General features: G+C 38.1%; 1 protein-coding gene across 1 annotated transcript; it reads right to left on the reverse strand.

The window, feature by feature from the left end:
• Positions 1-13047: 13047 nt before the first annotated feature.
• On the reverse strand, positions 13048-16584 carry LOC131536701 (uncharacterized). The gene is made up of 4 exons (XM_058769755.1): positions 15944-16584; positions 15579-15663; positions 15258-15320; positions 13048-14243 (listed from the first exon to the last, which is right to left on the reverse strand). The coding sequence occupies exons 2-4, from the start codon at positions 15610-15612 to the stop codon at positions 13048-13050; spliced, it is 1293 nt and encodes a 430-aa protein (XP_058625738.1). The 5' UTR covers positions 15613-15663; positions 15944-16584.
• Between the last annotated feature and the right edge of the window lie 1329 nt (positions 16585-17913).

The following is a 17913-nucleotide window of genomic DNA, read 5'->3' on the forward strand; positions in this document are numbered from 1 at the left end:
TTGCACTGTTATCATCAGTAACAAACCAATATCACCTGGTTGCAGTCTCTTTTTTGGTTTTCCTTGCCATAACAAATGTGCCTTTCAAACACAGTTACAGCAGCCCCGAAAAATACAATGTTATAAAGTCAAGGGTCAAGAGCCCAACTAAAGCAAACACTACTCACCACGATGGTAACGTCAAACAAAACATCATCATCTAAATCTGTTAATTCTCAATAAGTACTTTTGTAGATGTCTGACAGAAATAAGAAACGCTCAACATTTTGAATTCACAATGAGCTCATATATTACTCACACTGTGAGGATCACCGTATGAGAATGGTGTGATGTCACTGTGATCATCGCGTGATCTCACGTGTTGACTGGGACATTATTGTGTGAGAAATAAAGAGAAGATCATTTTGATACCAAGAAGGTAATCTCCAAATGATATTACAGAAGAGATACACTCATACACTGGAATATAGGCATTTAACGTCTAACTAATACAAGAAAAGGGTTTTACCCAAGTTAATATAACAGGGGAATATACATACAACACATGCATATAGCAGATACATTTATAACTGTTTAATTATGGCCTAAATAGAGAAAATGTCTTTAGGTGTGTGTGTGTGTGTGACGTGTATTGGGAATTGTGAAGACAGACGAAAGGGTCTGCTCCCTGGCATTCTGTGGAATGTGTTTGAAGCTTGGTACAGACGATCTGTTTAGCATCCTTTTGATAGTGATAAGGACCATCTGCCATTTAGTACCCGTATAAATGTAAACGCTGAGGCCAGGTCAGTAATTTACATGCAAATGTCAAAAGGCTAAAAGGTTTTTTTTTAAACAAAGTGTAATCAGCCATCACTGATCCTAGACAGATGTTACAGTTGCATTGTGGGTAGTGTAGTTTGTGCGCTCACTAGTCTTTGACTCACTGAGATAACGTGCAGTACTTCCTGTCATTGTTCTTGTCGTTTCACTTTCTGTTTGAGGTGTCACTAAGGGAGAGAGAGAGAGGGGAAAAAAAAGGTAAAATGTGAACGTGCTGCTCACAATTAATAATGAACTGATACTGTGGATAAAAGTGTCTGTCAGATGCATGAATGCAGATGTTAAGACATCATGGAAAACCCATGTAATGTAATGCTGTGCTCATGTCCAAATGATTTAATGATGGAATTATTTTATTTTGAGCCGTTCATAAACTGTAGAACTGAAGAACCTCTGGTTGTAATAAAATGACACATCAAGCATTCAGTTATTTTAATTTTGAATCAATATCCCAGCTAACAGAATTTTGTTATAAGAACGTTCTCCAAATATCTAGTGTTGGTTCTGGGAACATAAAACATGTCCAGTTTTCTTGACGTTAGAGGAACATTTTTAAAAGGTATGATGTTCCTCACTTAATTTTCCTGTTAGCTGTCGGTTCCACTTTTTGAGCATACCCCTGAAAATGATATTTCCAACTTAAATTCTTATACATTTTGATTGCTTTGGAGCAGAGACTTAAGGTTGGACTCTTTTTAAAGAAGACACTTGGCAGATTATTGTAGAGGTGATTATTGTATAAAAAAAATGTATAAAAATTATATTACAAAAAAGTTATGGAAGTTTAAGTTTATGAAAATATAAAATTTAAAAAATTAAATATTTGTATTTTATATAAAATATATATTTTACAAAACATATTTTACTCTAAAACTGCTAGAAAATGAAAATCAAAAATCTGAAGAAGTCATGTTCCAAATTTGAGGTTGATATCTCAGAAAATTAGCTTTCAGTGTAATTGTGTTTGGGCGTAGTACCAAGCTTTTCCACTAGATGACCATCAAACTCCATTAGTAACAATATTAGGGCGGCTCCATTTCCATACATGGTTTGAGTGATCTGAAACATGTTTTTTTCCATACTTTTCTCAATATTTATGACGTAGACATCACATTCAGAATTATTAAGAGTAGTATGGCAATAACTGATTTCAATTCAACCTCTAAAAAACGTTATAGTTCACGCTGCATCAAAAATTGAAAACTTATTGTATTTTCTTTATATTCAAAACAATTTGACCTTTTTTCTCAAAAAAATAGAATGAATGTTATATAGAATGAATACTTTAATGAATACTTGACATGAACATGAATGGAGATTTTTCATAATTTTTCATTATTTTATGTATGCATCACTATTTCAAAGTAAAGGTCAGAACTGGCTCTCTGACTCTGAGTACTCTTCTTACAAATTAATAAATTACAGTTTCTCTGTAAAATATTTCAAAGATCAGTCACCAAATATGAAAACTAGAGTCTTTAAGCTTTCAAACAATATGTAGTTTGTCAAGATTGCTTTAGGTTCAGACCATAGACTGTAAAAAAAAATGGACGTAGTGTCCGTGACGTCACCCGTAGGTTTCTGTAAAGCGTTTTTGAAGCCTAAAGTGGGCGGAGCCGACCGCCGCCATCTTGGAAGCGCGTCACCGCGGGTCACTCCCGGATAATCGAAAATGGGCAAAAAGGCGGGACGTAGTTGAAGCTGAGCTGAAACCACGCCCCTCTATAGTGACAGCAGTGCTGCCGTGCAAAGACAGAACACCATAACTTCGTGAGTTTAATAAATGAGTTATTGATCATTTTGGGACATTAATGACCTCCTTTATCATGTGTTTAAGTATCATGGAGAAAAGCCCCGGAGAAACCAAGGCAGAACACAGTAATTTAGATAGATAATCGCATGAAATCAGATTAAAAAAATAAAACATTTTAGAAGAGAATGCAGCATCACGGTTGTCTGAACCAATGAGCATTAAGCTGTGTCGTCAGTCAGTTGTTTCCCATCATACTTTTGATCAGCGCAGTCGGTGGAGAGCAACTGCGCGCGACTGCTCAATCACAGCCGCTGTGAGTACACGATCCGTTCCACCTGCACGATCCGTTCTGCGCATGCGCGTAATTACGTAGTAGAAAACGTCACGCGACGAAACACTTAACGGCCAGGCGGCACAACTGGCGGCAGATCTTTGTAGGCTACATTGTGTTTTTCATTTAACAGTTCATGGCGGGTCTATTTTGATGTTTTTAAATGTAGCTTACGCTATGCATTACGATGTGTTTACGTGGTTGACAATCCAAAATAATAAAGGAGTTGTTGAACATGAACATACACTATTTTGGTTACATGTGGAATAAAGTCTTTCTGTCACTGTAAAACTTCAGTTTCCTCCATACTCCCCTTTGGGATTCATTGTTGTTTGGCATTAGGCCTACTTAATGTTTCAATCTGAGGTCAGTAGTATCGTCAAAGATGGTTTGTGACATTTTTTTTATTAAAAGCTGCTAATATTAGTTAGCTTCAAATTGAGTGATTTTGTTTAGTATGGGTCTATATAGCCTATATATAATCTAAATTAGGAAAATAGTCCCTTCAATGGTGTTTACAGAAGACAACACAATATGCATTTCTGCCTAGACTATCTGCGCTTACATGAAGAAAGAACTACAAACAAGTCTGGGGAAACATTATAGAGTATTTCAAACTGACAATGGAAATGACTTGAAAGAAAGCATAGTGTACTCCATTTTCTTTCGCTGTGAGTGTTTCGCGGTACAAAGATGAGTAAGCGTGGAACAGATCGTGCAGTGTCGTAAATCGTCGCAAAACAGAATTGTCATTTGCACATGCGCGTTTTCTACTACGTCATTACGCGCATGCGCGGACGGATCGTGCAGGGTATCGAGTTTTTTGGCACACGTCAGCATGACATCAAAGCAAGGCGGACGTAACTCCAACTCAAACAAGCCTAATGACTGACGCCCGTTTCACACTGCAAGCCTGAGCTTCGCGGCAGCGTCACATCAGCGTAACTACAGCATCACTGCAGCTGCAGACTCGCCAGAGTATTCACACTGGAAACGTTTGTTCAGCGTCACAGCAGCGGCTCCAAAGCGACATATTTCTTTACAAAGACAACTATAAATTTGTTTTTAGAAGTTGGTCAGTTATAAACTTTTTTGTTTATGAAAGTTTTGAAGTCTTGGGGATTTGCTTGTAAATGGTAAACAACAAAAACAGCTCCTGTCATGATGTTTCAGTCATACTCAAATATAGAAAGTGCTGTTTATACTGTTTTTTTATTTATTTTTTTAATAATATATACTTTTACCCATAATCTCCACACAGTAAAACCTCCAGTGTTAAATCAACACTCCCAGTGTATATATAATCCACACTCATAGTGTTAAAAAAGTAACACTGAAGCAGTGTTAAAGTTAATGAGATAATTAGTTTAGTAATTGAGTGATGATTGAGCATTAATGAAGATCACCTGCTGTTAACAAACTGAATCACTGAAAGAAAGAAAAAAAAAGAGACAAGACGAGCAGAAATACAAGAACTACAACTGACTTCAGTCACAGCCTTAGATGAAATCAACACAAGAAAGAAGACATTAAATCTCTCAAGATCTCAGCAGAGGATGATTAATAAACAACTCCACAAACATCATCACCAGCTTCACATGTTACTAACCAGACTGACTTTAGATGTTGATGTTTTAGTTTTGTTTGAATTACCATTATCGAGGTCAGTGTTTGCTTTAGTTGGGCTCTTGACCCTTGACTTAAAACATTACAGTTCCTTTGGCTGCCATAACAGCGTGTTTGTTTAGACATGTTAGTTATGGCAATCAGGTGTCGTTGGTTTGACTTCTATAAAGAAATCACCAGCATTTAGTGATGCACATAACTGACTTCATGCAGAGCATTGTCACTGAGTGTTTAAAATTTATTTTGTTCACATAAAATATAAAGCTTGATCCATCAGTTTTAAGATTAATCTGAAAGACTTTTGAAAGTAAATCGGCACTGAAAGGTTAAAACTGCATTATCATACAGACATCAAGACTCAGCGTATGAATCTCAACAATGGTGACAATCAACATATTCAGATAAACAGATCCTCTGTGAACATTACAAAACAAGCTACTAAAAGTCACAACAAAATAGCAAAACAAAAGGAAATGGTAAGAATAAAAGAAAATACTAAGACAACTGCATAATTTATTCATGTCGCATTGCATGCTGGGAGCCATGGATTAGTTTTGATTGGTGCTCCCAGAATGCACTGCAAACTGGAGCTTTATGTTGATTGTCACCATTATTGAGATTCATATGCTGATTCTTGAAGTCTGTGTGATGAAGAAAAGTACATTTTCAGTGCAGAATAAGTTTCAGAAGTCTTTCAGATTATGTACAGAATCTCAATAACTAAGTTAACTAATAAATCTATCAGTGACTACACTCCAAATTAATTCAGTTACTCAAGCCACTATACGCTGATTACATCTTTATAAACATAACCAACTACTCATCACATTTTCTCTTGGCTTTTTTTCTTTTCGCCATAACTAACATGTCTAAACAAACATGCAGTTATGGCAGCCAAAGTTACTGTAATGCTTTAAGTCAAGGGTCAAGAGCCCAACTAAAGCAAACACTGACCTCGATAATGGTAATTCAAACAAAACTAAAACATCAACATCCAAAGTCAGTCTGGTTAGTAACGTGTGAAGCTGGTGATGATGTTTGTGGAGTTGTTTATTAATCATCCTCTGCTGAGATCGTGAGAGATTTAATGTCTTCTTTCTTGTGTTGATTTCATCTAAGGCTGTGACTGAAGTCAGTTGTAGTTCTTGTATTTCTGCTCGTCTTGTCTCTTTTTTTCTCTTTCTTTCAGTGATTCAGTTTGTTAACAGCAGGTGTTCTTCATTAATGCTCAATCATCACTCAATTACTAAACTAATTATCTCATTAACTTTAACACTGCTTCAGTGTTACTTTTTTAACACTCTGAGTGTGGATTATATATACACTGGGAGTGTTGATTTAACACTGGAGGTTTTACTGTGCACACGAGAAGTGATAAGTAAATAACGCGAGAACCTGTGTGCGTCAGCCCGTTGTTCTCGAGCTAGACTGGAAGTATTAAATAAATATAGCCCGCAAATGGTCTGTGTGCTGATTTCATTGCTTGACGTGTCGGCGATTCCCTCAGATCGCGTCTGTGATAATTCACACTGCGTGATTGTCACTCGCGTGAACGAGCTCCGATTTGCCTCCGATGTCGGGCATTTGTCTGCGATTTATCAAAACCTGTCGGCGAGTGAAAAATCGGGCTTAAATCGTGCAGTGTGAACTCGGCATTAGTTGGGCCAAGAACCCTTGACTTTTTGTGTTAGATCTCTCTCTCTAACACTGCATGTGCTGTTGTAAAGCAGAGAGATCAGTGCTGTGCATTTATTTACAATTAAGCCCAAAAATGCTTAAACGATCAGAAATAAATATGTAATCTTTTTTGTTGTTGTGGTTGTAGGGTTTAATATGTAAATAATTTAATTTAGTTCAAAGGGAATAATTTATGATTTTATAGGGCATTTGAACAGAATCACTGTTTTACAGCTGATCACTGAGTCGGCAGCGATTCACTGAACGAGCCATATAACATTAATTCTGCACTGGATATTAAAATCGAAAATATATTGAAAACACTGTTAATAAGCACAGTAACAAGATCGGCAGATTAAGACATTAACTTGTAAGCACAAAACACAAGATACTTCTCTTTTCAATATAAATAAGACTTTATTTATATAAACCTAAGACATAAACTAATCTTACACATGAACACACACATTCATATGTTGCATAAAGAGAGAAAGGATGAGTTTAGAGAATGAGAATGTGAAATCCCAAGTTTATAGCAATGTGTGCTATTGCATAGACCTGAACAGCCATCAATCACTTATTTAACCTTCGCATTGAGTTTCTCAATGAGGCTAAAATTTATATTAAATGCACCAGTTCAGCCAGAATCTGGAGGTACTTGCTTGCGTTGCCTTTGTGTCACAGGGATTCCCTTCTGTCGTCGTCGTTGCAGGAAAAGGGGTTTCCCGAGTTGGTGATTGGCTGGAAGTTCAGTAGTCGTTGAAGTGATGTCTTGGGCGTTGGCTGAGGATGCAGAGTTGGTCTGGTTGAAGTTTTGAGGCGGTCACAGGCTCGAGTTGAACTCGGAGACAAGGCATGGCGGCAAAACTTAAACTGAGAACACGAAACTCGCAACGGAAAATACACTATAATAAAAGAAAGAAAGGGTGTAACGAGACTAGGTGGTTTTTCTTCTCATCATGGTGTTAAGTAGCAACTGGCCTGTAGGCCAGAGCATGCTCAGAGAGCGCTAAAAAGCAGCGTCAAACCGCAGTGGACAGAAGAGTGAAGGGAGAAAGGGACATTTGATCAACATGATTTCACAGAATTCCATGTAATGACCACAGACTTAATTAACAGACTTAATCTGTGGTGGCATCACAGAATCGCCGAAAATTCCGTGATGGGCTCACAGAAGGCATCAGCCGTGGTCCACGCACGGATTCACTGGTTCTACACCAGCGCTGCATCGGACCACGTAAAAAGAGTGACTCTTATGCAGTTATATTTTGTATATAAATTTATACTTTCACTGGAGTACCTGACCCCACCCCTACCCTAAACCTACCCAGTTCTGAACAATAATGATGACGATAAATTTCCCAGTATCGCATCGGCATATTGCTGCTAAGGGTTTCCTATTTAAAGTGTTGAACCAGTGAATCCGTGCGTGGAGCACGGCTGATGCCTGTCACTGACTTACATTGGTATCACTTCTGTGAGCCCATCACAGAATTTTTGGCGATTCCGTGATGCCACCACAGATTCGGGGGTTAATTAAGTCCGTGGTCATTACACGGAATTCTGTGAGATTTGCTAGTGTCCTGAGTTTTTAAACTCGGCTTTTGGACACATCCCATCTGGTGTCTGGACCAATTAGATTATCTTATATAATATTATCTTAGCTACACTGTAAAAAAAAATCGTAATTTTATGGAAAATAACTGTGATTTTTTCAGGTTGTTTTCTTTTATTTTGAATTGCAGTCAAAACTCTGTAAAATTATCTCTGAATTAACTACTTGGCTGTTATTTTAAAACTGTAACTTGTTAAGTCAGTGACAGACAGAAATCAGAATATCCCTAATGACGAGCCCCCGCTTCATTCATTGGTACTTCAGTATGATCTGTCCTGGACGCAGATTTGTGGAAACACTAGACTACAACTCTAATCTACTGGAAAAATAATGATTTCAGAAGAGATCAGAATAAGTCAAATATAACAATTTATTATTGGTCAGGTAAAATTGTATCACGCCAATTATATAACAAATTCAAAAATATCAAATCATCTCAATACAGAACATCAAATTCTCAAAGATTAATCTAAGAGTAAATGATGCATACCAGACCTTAGAAAATACATAGTATGGAGTGTAGAGACACACCACACTATGGGCTCATTCTGAATACAGAATCGCCCCGACTGATTTGTAACTTTCCCTTAAATACTACCAGAACAAAAGGCCCATAAACATTTATTCTCGCCTCAGGAGGAGATGTTCTCGTGCCCCAAATGGTCACACCTGTAGAGCAATGTTTATCAAGTTTTGAAAGGAGACCGCCCACAACAGAGGTACAGAATTCACTTAAGGTTCCAATATTTCCCATAATATAAGTGACTACTGTGAAATTGAGACCAGTTTATCCATCGCACCAAGACCTTTAAAATGATACCAAACATGAAAGGGTTAAGATCATTAATTCTTAAGATATAGTAAATATTTATGTAAGAGTAGCGACTTGAGTTCTTTCAGTGACCAGTACCATGAGCCCAGGGGGGAAGGATGGGTGAGTGTACCAAATGGTCTTTCTCTCAGATCAGAGAGTTTATTGTCTTGCGGCATGACATTTGCATTGTAAGGGTTTCTGGGTGTTTGGCTTCACAAAGAGATCAAAGCCTGATTGAAGAGTTTGTTTTGTGGTATGACATTTACATTGTAAGATTTCCTAAGTTTTGGCTTCACGAGGAGTTATTTTCATAAAGGAAATAATTTAACTCCTTACAGTGTGAAAAATGTTTTTATTATTTAGGTATCATTTTCATTTGTGTAATGTCCACAAAATTGCCTATGATTAGTTTAGTTGCGGTTGAACTGGAATATCCTACATAAAAAAAGTCTGAGGCCAGCACTACAGATAGTGCTACCCTTTTGTTGAAAGACGTCACATCTGATTTGTTACGAGCATTACTGACACAATCATCAGCCAACCAAATTTTGACGTTCAATGACAGCCCGCCCTCTGGGTCTAGCTACGTGCCCAGTGCTACCCCCAGCGTTAGACCGCCCCTTCAGGGATTTTCAAGGAACGAAAGTGAAGGACCAAAAGCCAGCAAAGTTTTTATGCGCCATTTCAAAGACTGCAACTATGAGTGCTATGAGTGGCTAACAGCTAGCACCGAGCACAAGTTATTTTGTTGGCTGTGTTTACGTTTTAATACGAGTAAAGGGACATGGAATGACAGACCCATGAACTTTATTTACAAGTGACAGGTGAGTGCTTTATTATTTGATGAGTAAATCATGCACATTGTTATGGAGGTGTACGTGGTGCGTTGATAATACTGTGGTGTGTGGATGTCCAGCGTTTGTACAGTTTTGCTGCTTTGGGCATCATTAGGGTGACGTGAATGTGCATGGCGGATTACTTTTACTGATCCATGTAGGGACATTTACTCTGCATTTAACCCACCCTAATCTAGCCTACTGTTGAAATTGTTGATCAGCTGTCACTGTTTTTGAGAGCCTGTGTGCGGCATAATATGTGCATTATATGCATATGACTGCGTTAGCTGTAACAGAGATGTGTAAGATGTGTACATGTAGTTTACACTTGCTTACTGAAGGCCCTGACTGAAACCCCACGGTACGCCACTGTATATAGTAGTAAAATACATGTGAACAGTAGCCTACTTTTTGATCAGTTCATCAGTAATATTCAGGAAATAATAGATATTGAATGGACGTTTGAACTTATTTCCTTTTTTTTTTTTGTTCTTTTTATCCTCGTTCCAAATGATCAGGAAAAGAGGAAATCAACAGTAAAACAGGAGAAAGTAGTAAATTATTACTATATTACTGTGCCATAGTAAAATACATGTGCCTATTTTTCAGCTACCTGCCCAATCAGGTATCTAGGTGACAGTTTCTAGTTCTTGAGAGTATGGTACATCGCATTGCATGGCACAGTGCACAGACCTACCCCACACTGACTGCACCTGTACTGTCTGCCGGCGGCCCTTTGAGCGCGCGCGCGATCAGAAAGAAAGACGCAATCTGGCTGATCATCAGCAACACGATGCCTCTCCTATGGACACTAAGACCACGTCCACCCCTGCCACCCCCATCCCCGTTGGGCAAAGGGTCCAAATGATCACTTGATGGTGCTTAGTGAACACTCTCGCCTTGCACAGCGGCGCCATTGCGCATGCAAAGATGTACCGGGAGATGCACGAACATTAGACGGCCGACCGTCATTTCCAAAAAGCAAATATTCCCCTTCAAAGTCAGAATCGGCAAATAATATTTACAACACGTCCTCACGGTACAACTTTTTATTTGCCATTTGGCGATGTTCTCTCACAAATCTCACAATTTACTCAGACGCTATGAACTGAACTGCTTCCGCATCAATGACACAATAGCTCACCTGCTCTGCTATTTCATTGAACAATTTTGGTCTATAATTGAAGTATCACATGTCTGATGTTACACCATATTAGGAACAACAGCCCATTTCATGAAATATGATGTCTTGTTGCAATTTTGCGACTTCAGTGTTTAGAGAATTAAATCATTACACAGAAATGGGAATAAGATCACACAGACATCATGAATCTGCATATGAACCTCAACAATGGTGACAGTCAACACCGAACATCACAAAACAACCCAGATAGCAATTTTTCTCTGGCCCAGCTCCGGCCCACACAATCAGCTTTTGCTTGGCCCATATACCGCAATGAATTACGGTCCTAGTGTGGACCAGGTCTGGATTCCAGACAAGGGCCACACATGGGCCAGAACTGGCCTAAGTCTCAGCCAAGTTAATTACCCATGTGTGGCCCTTGTCTGGAATCCAGACCCGTATGACCATAGCTGGCCCTGTTCTGGTCCTATTCGCTGGACCAGATGGGTTCCACATGTCAGCCTCAACAAAACCATAACCAAGCCACTTGATACACACCCCTCCCAGATGAATAGTCACAACAACAACAATATTCTGAACAAATATTTAATCATGTTTAATCAGCAAACCAAGTTGAATGAATCTCACACCTAGCATACAGTATTGTCAGTTCACACTTTCACAAAAACTATAAAAACATGCTTATTTGTTTTGCTTGGTCAGTGTGTTCACCCTGTTGGTGTATGGCAGTGTGAATTGGCTTTTAGGTGCTTTGGAATACAAAACAAAAAACAGTAAAATAAATATATATTTGTTTAATGTTCACGCAATTAACACAAAATTCTTAAATAAGGTAGTTTCTCTATTTTTGCAGTATTCAAGTGTTCATGTCCCTGAATAATATCTGCATGAACCTAAGATCTGGAACCGACTTCTGTCCAGTTTATCCGTCTTCACGAACTGCCCTGAAATACAATTCAAACAAAGAATGTAGTGTGAGGCTCTTACATTCACAATGCTCATTTTGGCTTTGGTGGTGAAGTGTGCAGACATGGCCAGTACATAACATTGACACAACTACACATAACAACTCATAATGATTTACCTATATCAGTATATTAGAACTACAATAAGCCAAGCTGGCGACACACGCCACTTATTTTGCTCTTCTCTGTTAAATAATTTAACAGCAATAGGCACAAAAGAGTTTTTGTAGCGATTTGATTTACATAACAAAATCCTCAATCGTCTCCCTGATGGTAACATAGTAAAATAGTCATGTAAAATATTTGTATCATCAGCAACAATTTTCTTTGCTCGTCTTAAAACAGAAACCTCGTACATCTCCTGAATAGGTCTTTTCTCTTCCCAACCCACAATTTTTAAAGCAGTCTGTACAAGTCGGGCAAGTTTTGATTTAGATTGAACAGACAGATTTCCATACCATGCTGTTATACCATATCTTATCAAACTCTCAAAAACAGACTGATAAAACAGAAACAGAATCCTCCGATTTACCCCAAATACCTTTAACCTTCGCAAAAAATGTAACCTCTGCTGCAATCTAGAACAAAGACCGTTGACATGAGAAGACCAACATAACAAATTGTCCATATAGACACCCAAGTATTTGTGTGATGATACCTGTTCGATAGAATTCCCATTTATTATTACAGGACTGTGATCCCCCACAGATCTAGGGTCGAAAAGCATTTTCTTGGTTTCATTTAAAATCAAAGAATTCTCGTCACACCATCTTACGAATCTATCAACTTCTAAAAAGTATTGCAAACAAGTAGTGTTCCTATGCAATAAACTCAGTATTGCCGTATCATCGGAGAATTTAATAAAGAAGTTATTATCCTGACTTGAAACACACTCATTGGTATATAACGTAAACAGAATGGGTGAACTAACACACCCCTGCGGTGTCCCCTTATTGGTGATTTTCACCTCAGAGAAACAATTATTTACCCTTACTTGTTGTGTACGATTAGTTAAAAATGTATAAAACCATTTAATACAGAAGGGGTTCACTTTCAATTCTATCAGTTTACTAATTAATATCCTAGGTTGGAGAGTATTAAGCGAACTAAAATCTATAAAAGTAAACGTGCATATGCTTGGGTATCCTCTAGATGTCTATTTACTAAATGAGAGATACAATTAATGGCATCCTCTGTCCCCGTCCAGCCTTATAAGCAAACTGAAATGGGTCAAGTGATAATTTAACCTCCTCTTTTAAAACATTTACTACTAGTCTTTCAAAACATTTCATGATGTTTGAAGTCAAAGCTATAGGTCTAAAATCACAGTTATCAACTGGGCAATTTTTCTTGGGAACTGGCATGATTATGGATTTTTTCCACAATGAAGGAATACTATGCATATCTAAAGATCTCTGAAAATAGGACAAAATGCTGAAGTAAGTTCATCAGCACAAGTTTTTATCAAAAAGCAGAAATTCCATCAGGACCCGTAGCTTTTTTGGTACATATGCCTTTAAATAACGAATAGACTGTATAAGGAACAACTTCTAATCTACAATCTGAGTTACATCTAATAGAGTCTAAATCCACCAGTTCCTCTAATGGGGACTCAAACCTTAGAAAAAAATCATTCAGATCATTTGCTCTTTGCTGTTCATTACTAGTTATAAGCCTGTTCCGGACAGGTTCCATATTGGTTACTACTTTCATAGCATCCCATAATTTCCTGGAATTCCCAAAGTTAAAATTTTGTTCTATGATGTCTCTATGTTTTGTCCTAGCCTCCTTCAGCAAACTATTTAATTCCTTTTGAACTGATTTTAATTCAGTTTTATCTTGGTTGTTAAAAGCTAACTTCTTCCTATTTAAACACTCCTTAATTTCCTTTGTTATGTAACTTTTGTTGTTAGGAAATACAGTTACTGTTTTCTTCTCAACAACTGTGTCCACACAAAAATTAATGTAGTCTGTTATTGTCTCTGTAGCATCCTCAATATCCATATCATGAAACAGTTCCCAATCTGTACAAGCGAAGCAACCCTTTAAAATTTCAATATTATCATCAGACCAAACTAATACAGTCTTCGTCTGTGGCTTTGAGCGTTTTAAAAGTGTTTTATAAATAGGTACCAAATGAATCGTGTTATGATCACAGTTCGACAGAGGGGGTTTGGGCTTGGCCACATATGCATCCTTCACGTTCCCGTAACATTTATCTAAAATCTTATTTCCTCGGGTAGCACATTTTATGTACTGTTCATAACCTGGGAGAGAAGAGTCCAGTCTGCAATGATTAAAATCGCCAAGAATGAAGATCGGAGCTCCAGGAGTACGTTGTAATTGTTTATGAACACAGTCTGTTATGCAGCTAGCCGCTTTCGCCGCGTTTCCACTTGGCGGGACATATGCTGCACAAATAATAATATTTCCAAATTCTCGCGGGAGGTAAAAAGGCCTCAGCGATAAACAGAGTAGTTCCACATCTGGTTTACACACAGACTCTCTTACCGTGTACTGGCTACACCAACCCTCTCTGATGTAGACACAAACACCACCGCCTCTTGTCTTCCCCGAAGATTCATCTCTGTCTGCTCGAACAAGGGAGAACCCTTCAAGGTCCACCAATGAGTTGGGGATGTCAGGGTGCAGCCAGGTCTCTGTGAACACCATCAAACAGGAGTCTCGATACTCGTAACATATCCTTGAATTCATGCGCAGTTCCTCAATTTTGTTTCTCAAAGACCGCACATTACTTAAGACCATAGACGGCAGCGGTGGTTTATTTCCCGATTACGGAGGCGTTGTCGAATTCCTCCCTCTTTCCTCTCCTCCGGGTCGCCCCGAACAAACACGCTGCCTGCTAACAACTTCAGGTATGTCTACAGGTAGCGTCGTCCTTGCAGGCCTCAGCAAAAGCAGCTCCTCCCTGCTATAATAGATGGGCAGCATGCCAAATGTGCGTACAGGTGACTCTCGATTCCCAACAGAGATCACCCTTCCGATCAGCACCAGCAACAAAAACTGTGCCAGTATCATCTTCATTTTGATAACACACTAAACGTAACTTGAAATAATATAACATTAAAGACACAACAAGCTGGCCAATGTACACGTGTCCGAGTCGCCAGCAGAGCAGCGCCACCGGATGTATTTGGCCGGCGCCACCGGATGTAAATTTAGTATTTGGTGAACAGTCTTCAAGAGTGCAAATAATATTTTAAGTTTTAAGTATCTTTCAGGCTCGCGTGAGGTTTCCACAAGCAACAAAGTCTGCTTGAACAAAAATTTCACTACATTTTAAGTTTAGAAAATAATATACAGACCGTTACAGTTTGAAGTGAGGTGCGTTCACAGTACTGGTTCTGTCTTACCGTTATTAATTTTAATTTCAAATAACTTTTTTATTATCATCTGTGTCTTTTTTTGAATTATGATTGACCCCTCTGTAGGTTGTTGTGTATGAAGTGTCCTCAGAGCAGAGTTAAACAAGATGGCCTTGTAGGACATACAGGAACCCAGACAGCAACATAGTGTCGGTGTGAAATCCATGCGGGCCAGATGTGGGCCGGATCTGGGCCGACACTGCTTGCTGTCTGGGAAATATTTGATATTTATTTGATATATTTTTTTAAATATTCGACAAACTTTTGAATGTTTGAGGTTTTACTTACTAGTCAGATGGTTCATGGCGCTTTGGAGATGTTCTTCGACAGGAGATCTGTTCCGCTCCAGCTCTGCAGCACAGCCATCAGCATGGAAGAATAGGAACAATATGTCACATAGCCAACAAAATGTAGTATATAATGTCAGGATTATTAGAAATAAACAAACTACAGCAGAGGTGAAATGCAATAATAATAATATACAAAACATACAAAAAATCTTAAGATACCAGAATTCATATTCTTAGGTTTTACAGATGCATGATGATATAGTTGAAATATATTGTGAAAAATTCATATAAAGTTATTTAATAAGATTTCTCAGATCACCTGTGTTTCCTGTATCTCTGTCAGCAGCTCTCATTACAAATTTTCTTGTAACTTCCCCTGTTTTAGGTATTTTTTTCTGACGCTCCTGAAATCACAGTACAATTTATCAATATTTGTTTGCAATGAAAGTTCAAAACGTGTTTGAAATAGTTTCAGCCCATTAGTTCATGTAAGTGATGTCACTGATTGACCCCACAGTGCAGACTTTTAGATTAAATGAATTAGCTTATAGTGACTTCCATTTATCTATTGACAAAGTATCAACAAAAATTTACAAAACTATCAAAGCCGCTCATCTACACATAAAAGGTGCTTAAAAGCTCAAACGTTCATTAATGAGAGCTTAAATGTATAAGTTAGCTTACCTCTAATTGTTAGCCTCTATAGTTAACGGTTGTGATGCTAACAGTCTTTTTGAAGACACTAAACCACTCCTGTAAAGTAAAGATTCAACAGAAATGTGTCAGTAACATGTAAGAAAGTGTCAGGAACAGTTATATGTATTATTTGTGTAACTTTAGGAACTAAACTTACCTGAAAGCAGTGAAAACAGCAGAGAGCCTCTCGCTACTTGTCAGCTGATTGAGTTGACACCGTTACCATGGTAGCCTCCTCCGCTCCAATTTAAATGTGATTTGAATGCTCACCGCGCGCGCTCATTGGCCGTCCACACGAACGCGGTTATTTTCAAAACAGCAGCTTTTTCTATGCGGTTTGGCAGTTCGTCTTCACGCAAACTCTGCACCAGGTCACTGAAACCGAACATTTTGAAAACTCCTGCCAGGGAGAAGATTTAAAAGAACTCCGGTTGCAGTGTTATCATGTAACGTACAGCAAAACCAGAGTTTTTGGCTTGTGACGTCGGAGCCTGCGCTGTTATCTCCGCCTACTTGAAACTTTGTCAGGCTTCTGATTGGCCAGCATGGCCTAAAACACATCAAAGTTATGCATTTACATAAATAGTACAAAAGTCAAATAAAATGTCCTGAAATTTCATCATGTATTGTTTAGTAGGCCTACATCAAACTGTAAATTGAATGAGAATATGAAAGCAGTGAATGCAAAACATTGTTTGAAGTCAGTTGTATATAAATAAAACAACAGGATATACTATTCTATAATATAACATATAATACAGTGGCGTTCCGTCCATATAAGCTGCGAATGCGCTGCATACAGGCCGTAGAGTTCACGGGCTAATGAATATAAACATGATTATAAGTTGATCTCTTGTCATTTGAGATGTGACTTAAAGCTTAATAAAGTGTTGGGAATAAGTATGTAAAATTATTTATTTGAAAAAAAAAAGGTCATTTTCTGTAAATCTACGTCAGTGAAACAGTGACGGAAGCTTCCGGGTAAGCGGATTCTCCGCAGCTTTGGCGCCTCCGCTCTGTGGCTATGACTCGTCAGGATTGTAGCGCGTTCTCAGTGTTTAGCTGGTAGACGACTGATTTCATGAGCGAGGTAAGCTGTCCGCGAAGCGCTCGCCCAGGTGGAAAAATGCGCTTTTGCTGCCAGATCTCGATTGCCAAAAATTACATTGTGTTTGATGCAAAACTAACCCGACGAAATCATATGAAAAAAAAATAAATAAATCATAACTGTATATTTTCATGCTTTCTCAAGCAAAGCAAATTTTGAAAGTCCACTAAAAACATATCTGGTCATAGACAATGTTGATGGCGTTATTGTCAACATGCCTAAGTAGTAAATAAATTAAAAAAAGTTTATAAAAATGTATACAAAATTTGAAATAATAACAAACATCAGGAAAAAATAGGAAACAATACCTTTGTTTTCCGTATACTTGTGTCGCTTACAGTTAAAGTCCTTCTGAGATTTTATTGTTGTTTGCAACGTTACTTGGCAATATTTTAAATATATTATTATTATTTTATTATTTATTTTATTTTTGTATTTTGCATGATCTATTATTGTCATCCGGGTGGGAGTTTTAACTCCTATTCACTAAAAAATAAATGGGGAAAAAAAAAAAGATTCATTCAGTTGATGCAGAGACATCTCCCCACGCTCTGAATATTACGTATCATAACGTAACTATGTGTAAATGTTATTTGGCGGTTTTTACTTGGAAAATCAGCTGTTTTCTAGCATTCGAATAACTATGGATAAACCTGAAACGATAGAAGAAGGATTGGAGATGAATTTCATTTACAAATAGCCTAGGGTAGGAATGTGCATACTTTTAAATCGACACCTGCCACGGTGTTTTCCTTTTTGAGTGTGTCCTAAAAGCGATGGGGGGAGGGGGGTCCTTAATCTTAGCATTCAGCATACCCGGTTAAAAAAGTGGGTTTTAACCCCTTAACTG

This window comes from Onychostoma macrolepis, chromosome 01 (genome assembly GCF_012432095.1).
Source record: "Onychostoma macrolepis isolate SWU-2019 chromosome 01, ASM1243209v1, whole genome shotgun sequence".
Lineage (NCBI taxonomy): Eukaryota > Metazoa > Chordata > Actinopteri > Cypriniformes > Cyprinidae > Onychostoma > Onychostoma macrolepis.

Bases quoted from the DNA above. Each gene is read 5' to 3' on its own strand.
- LOC131536701 (XM_058769755.1), bottom strand. From the start codon at position 15,612: ATGAGAGCTGCTGACAGAGATACAGGAAACACAG. The intron at 15,321-15,578 runs GTGATCTGAGAA...GCTGTGCTGCAG, and splicing joins CAGAGATACAGGAAACACAG to AGCTGGAGCGGAACAGATCT. The intron at 14,244-15,257 runs GTAAGTAAAACC...TGGTGTTCACAG, and splicing joins CGCCATGAACCATCTGACTA to AGACCTGGCTGCACCCTGAC.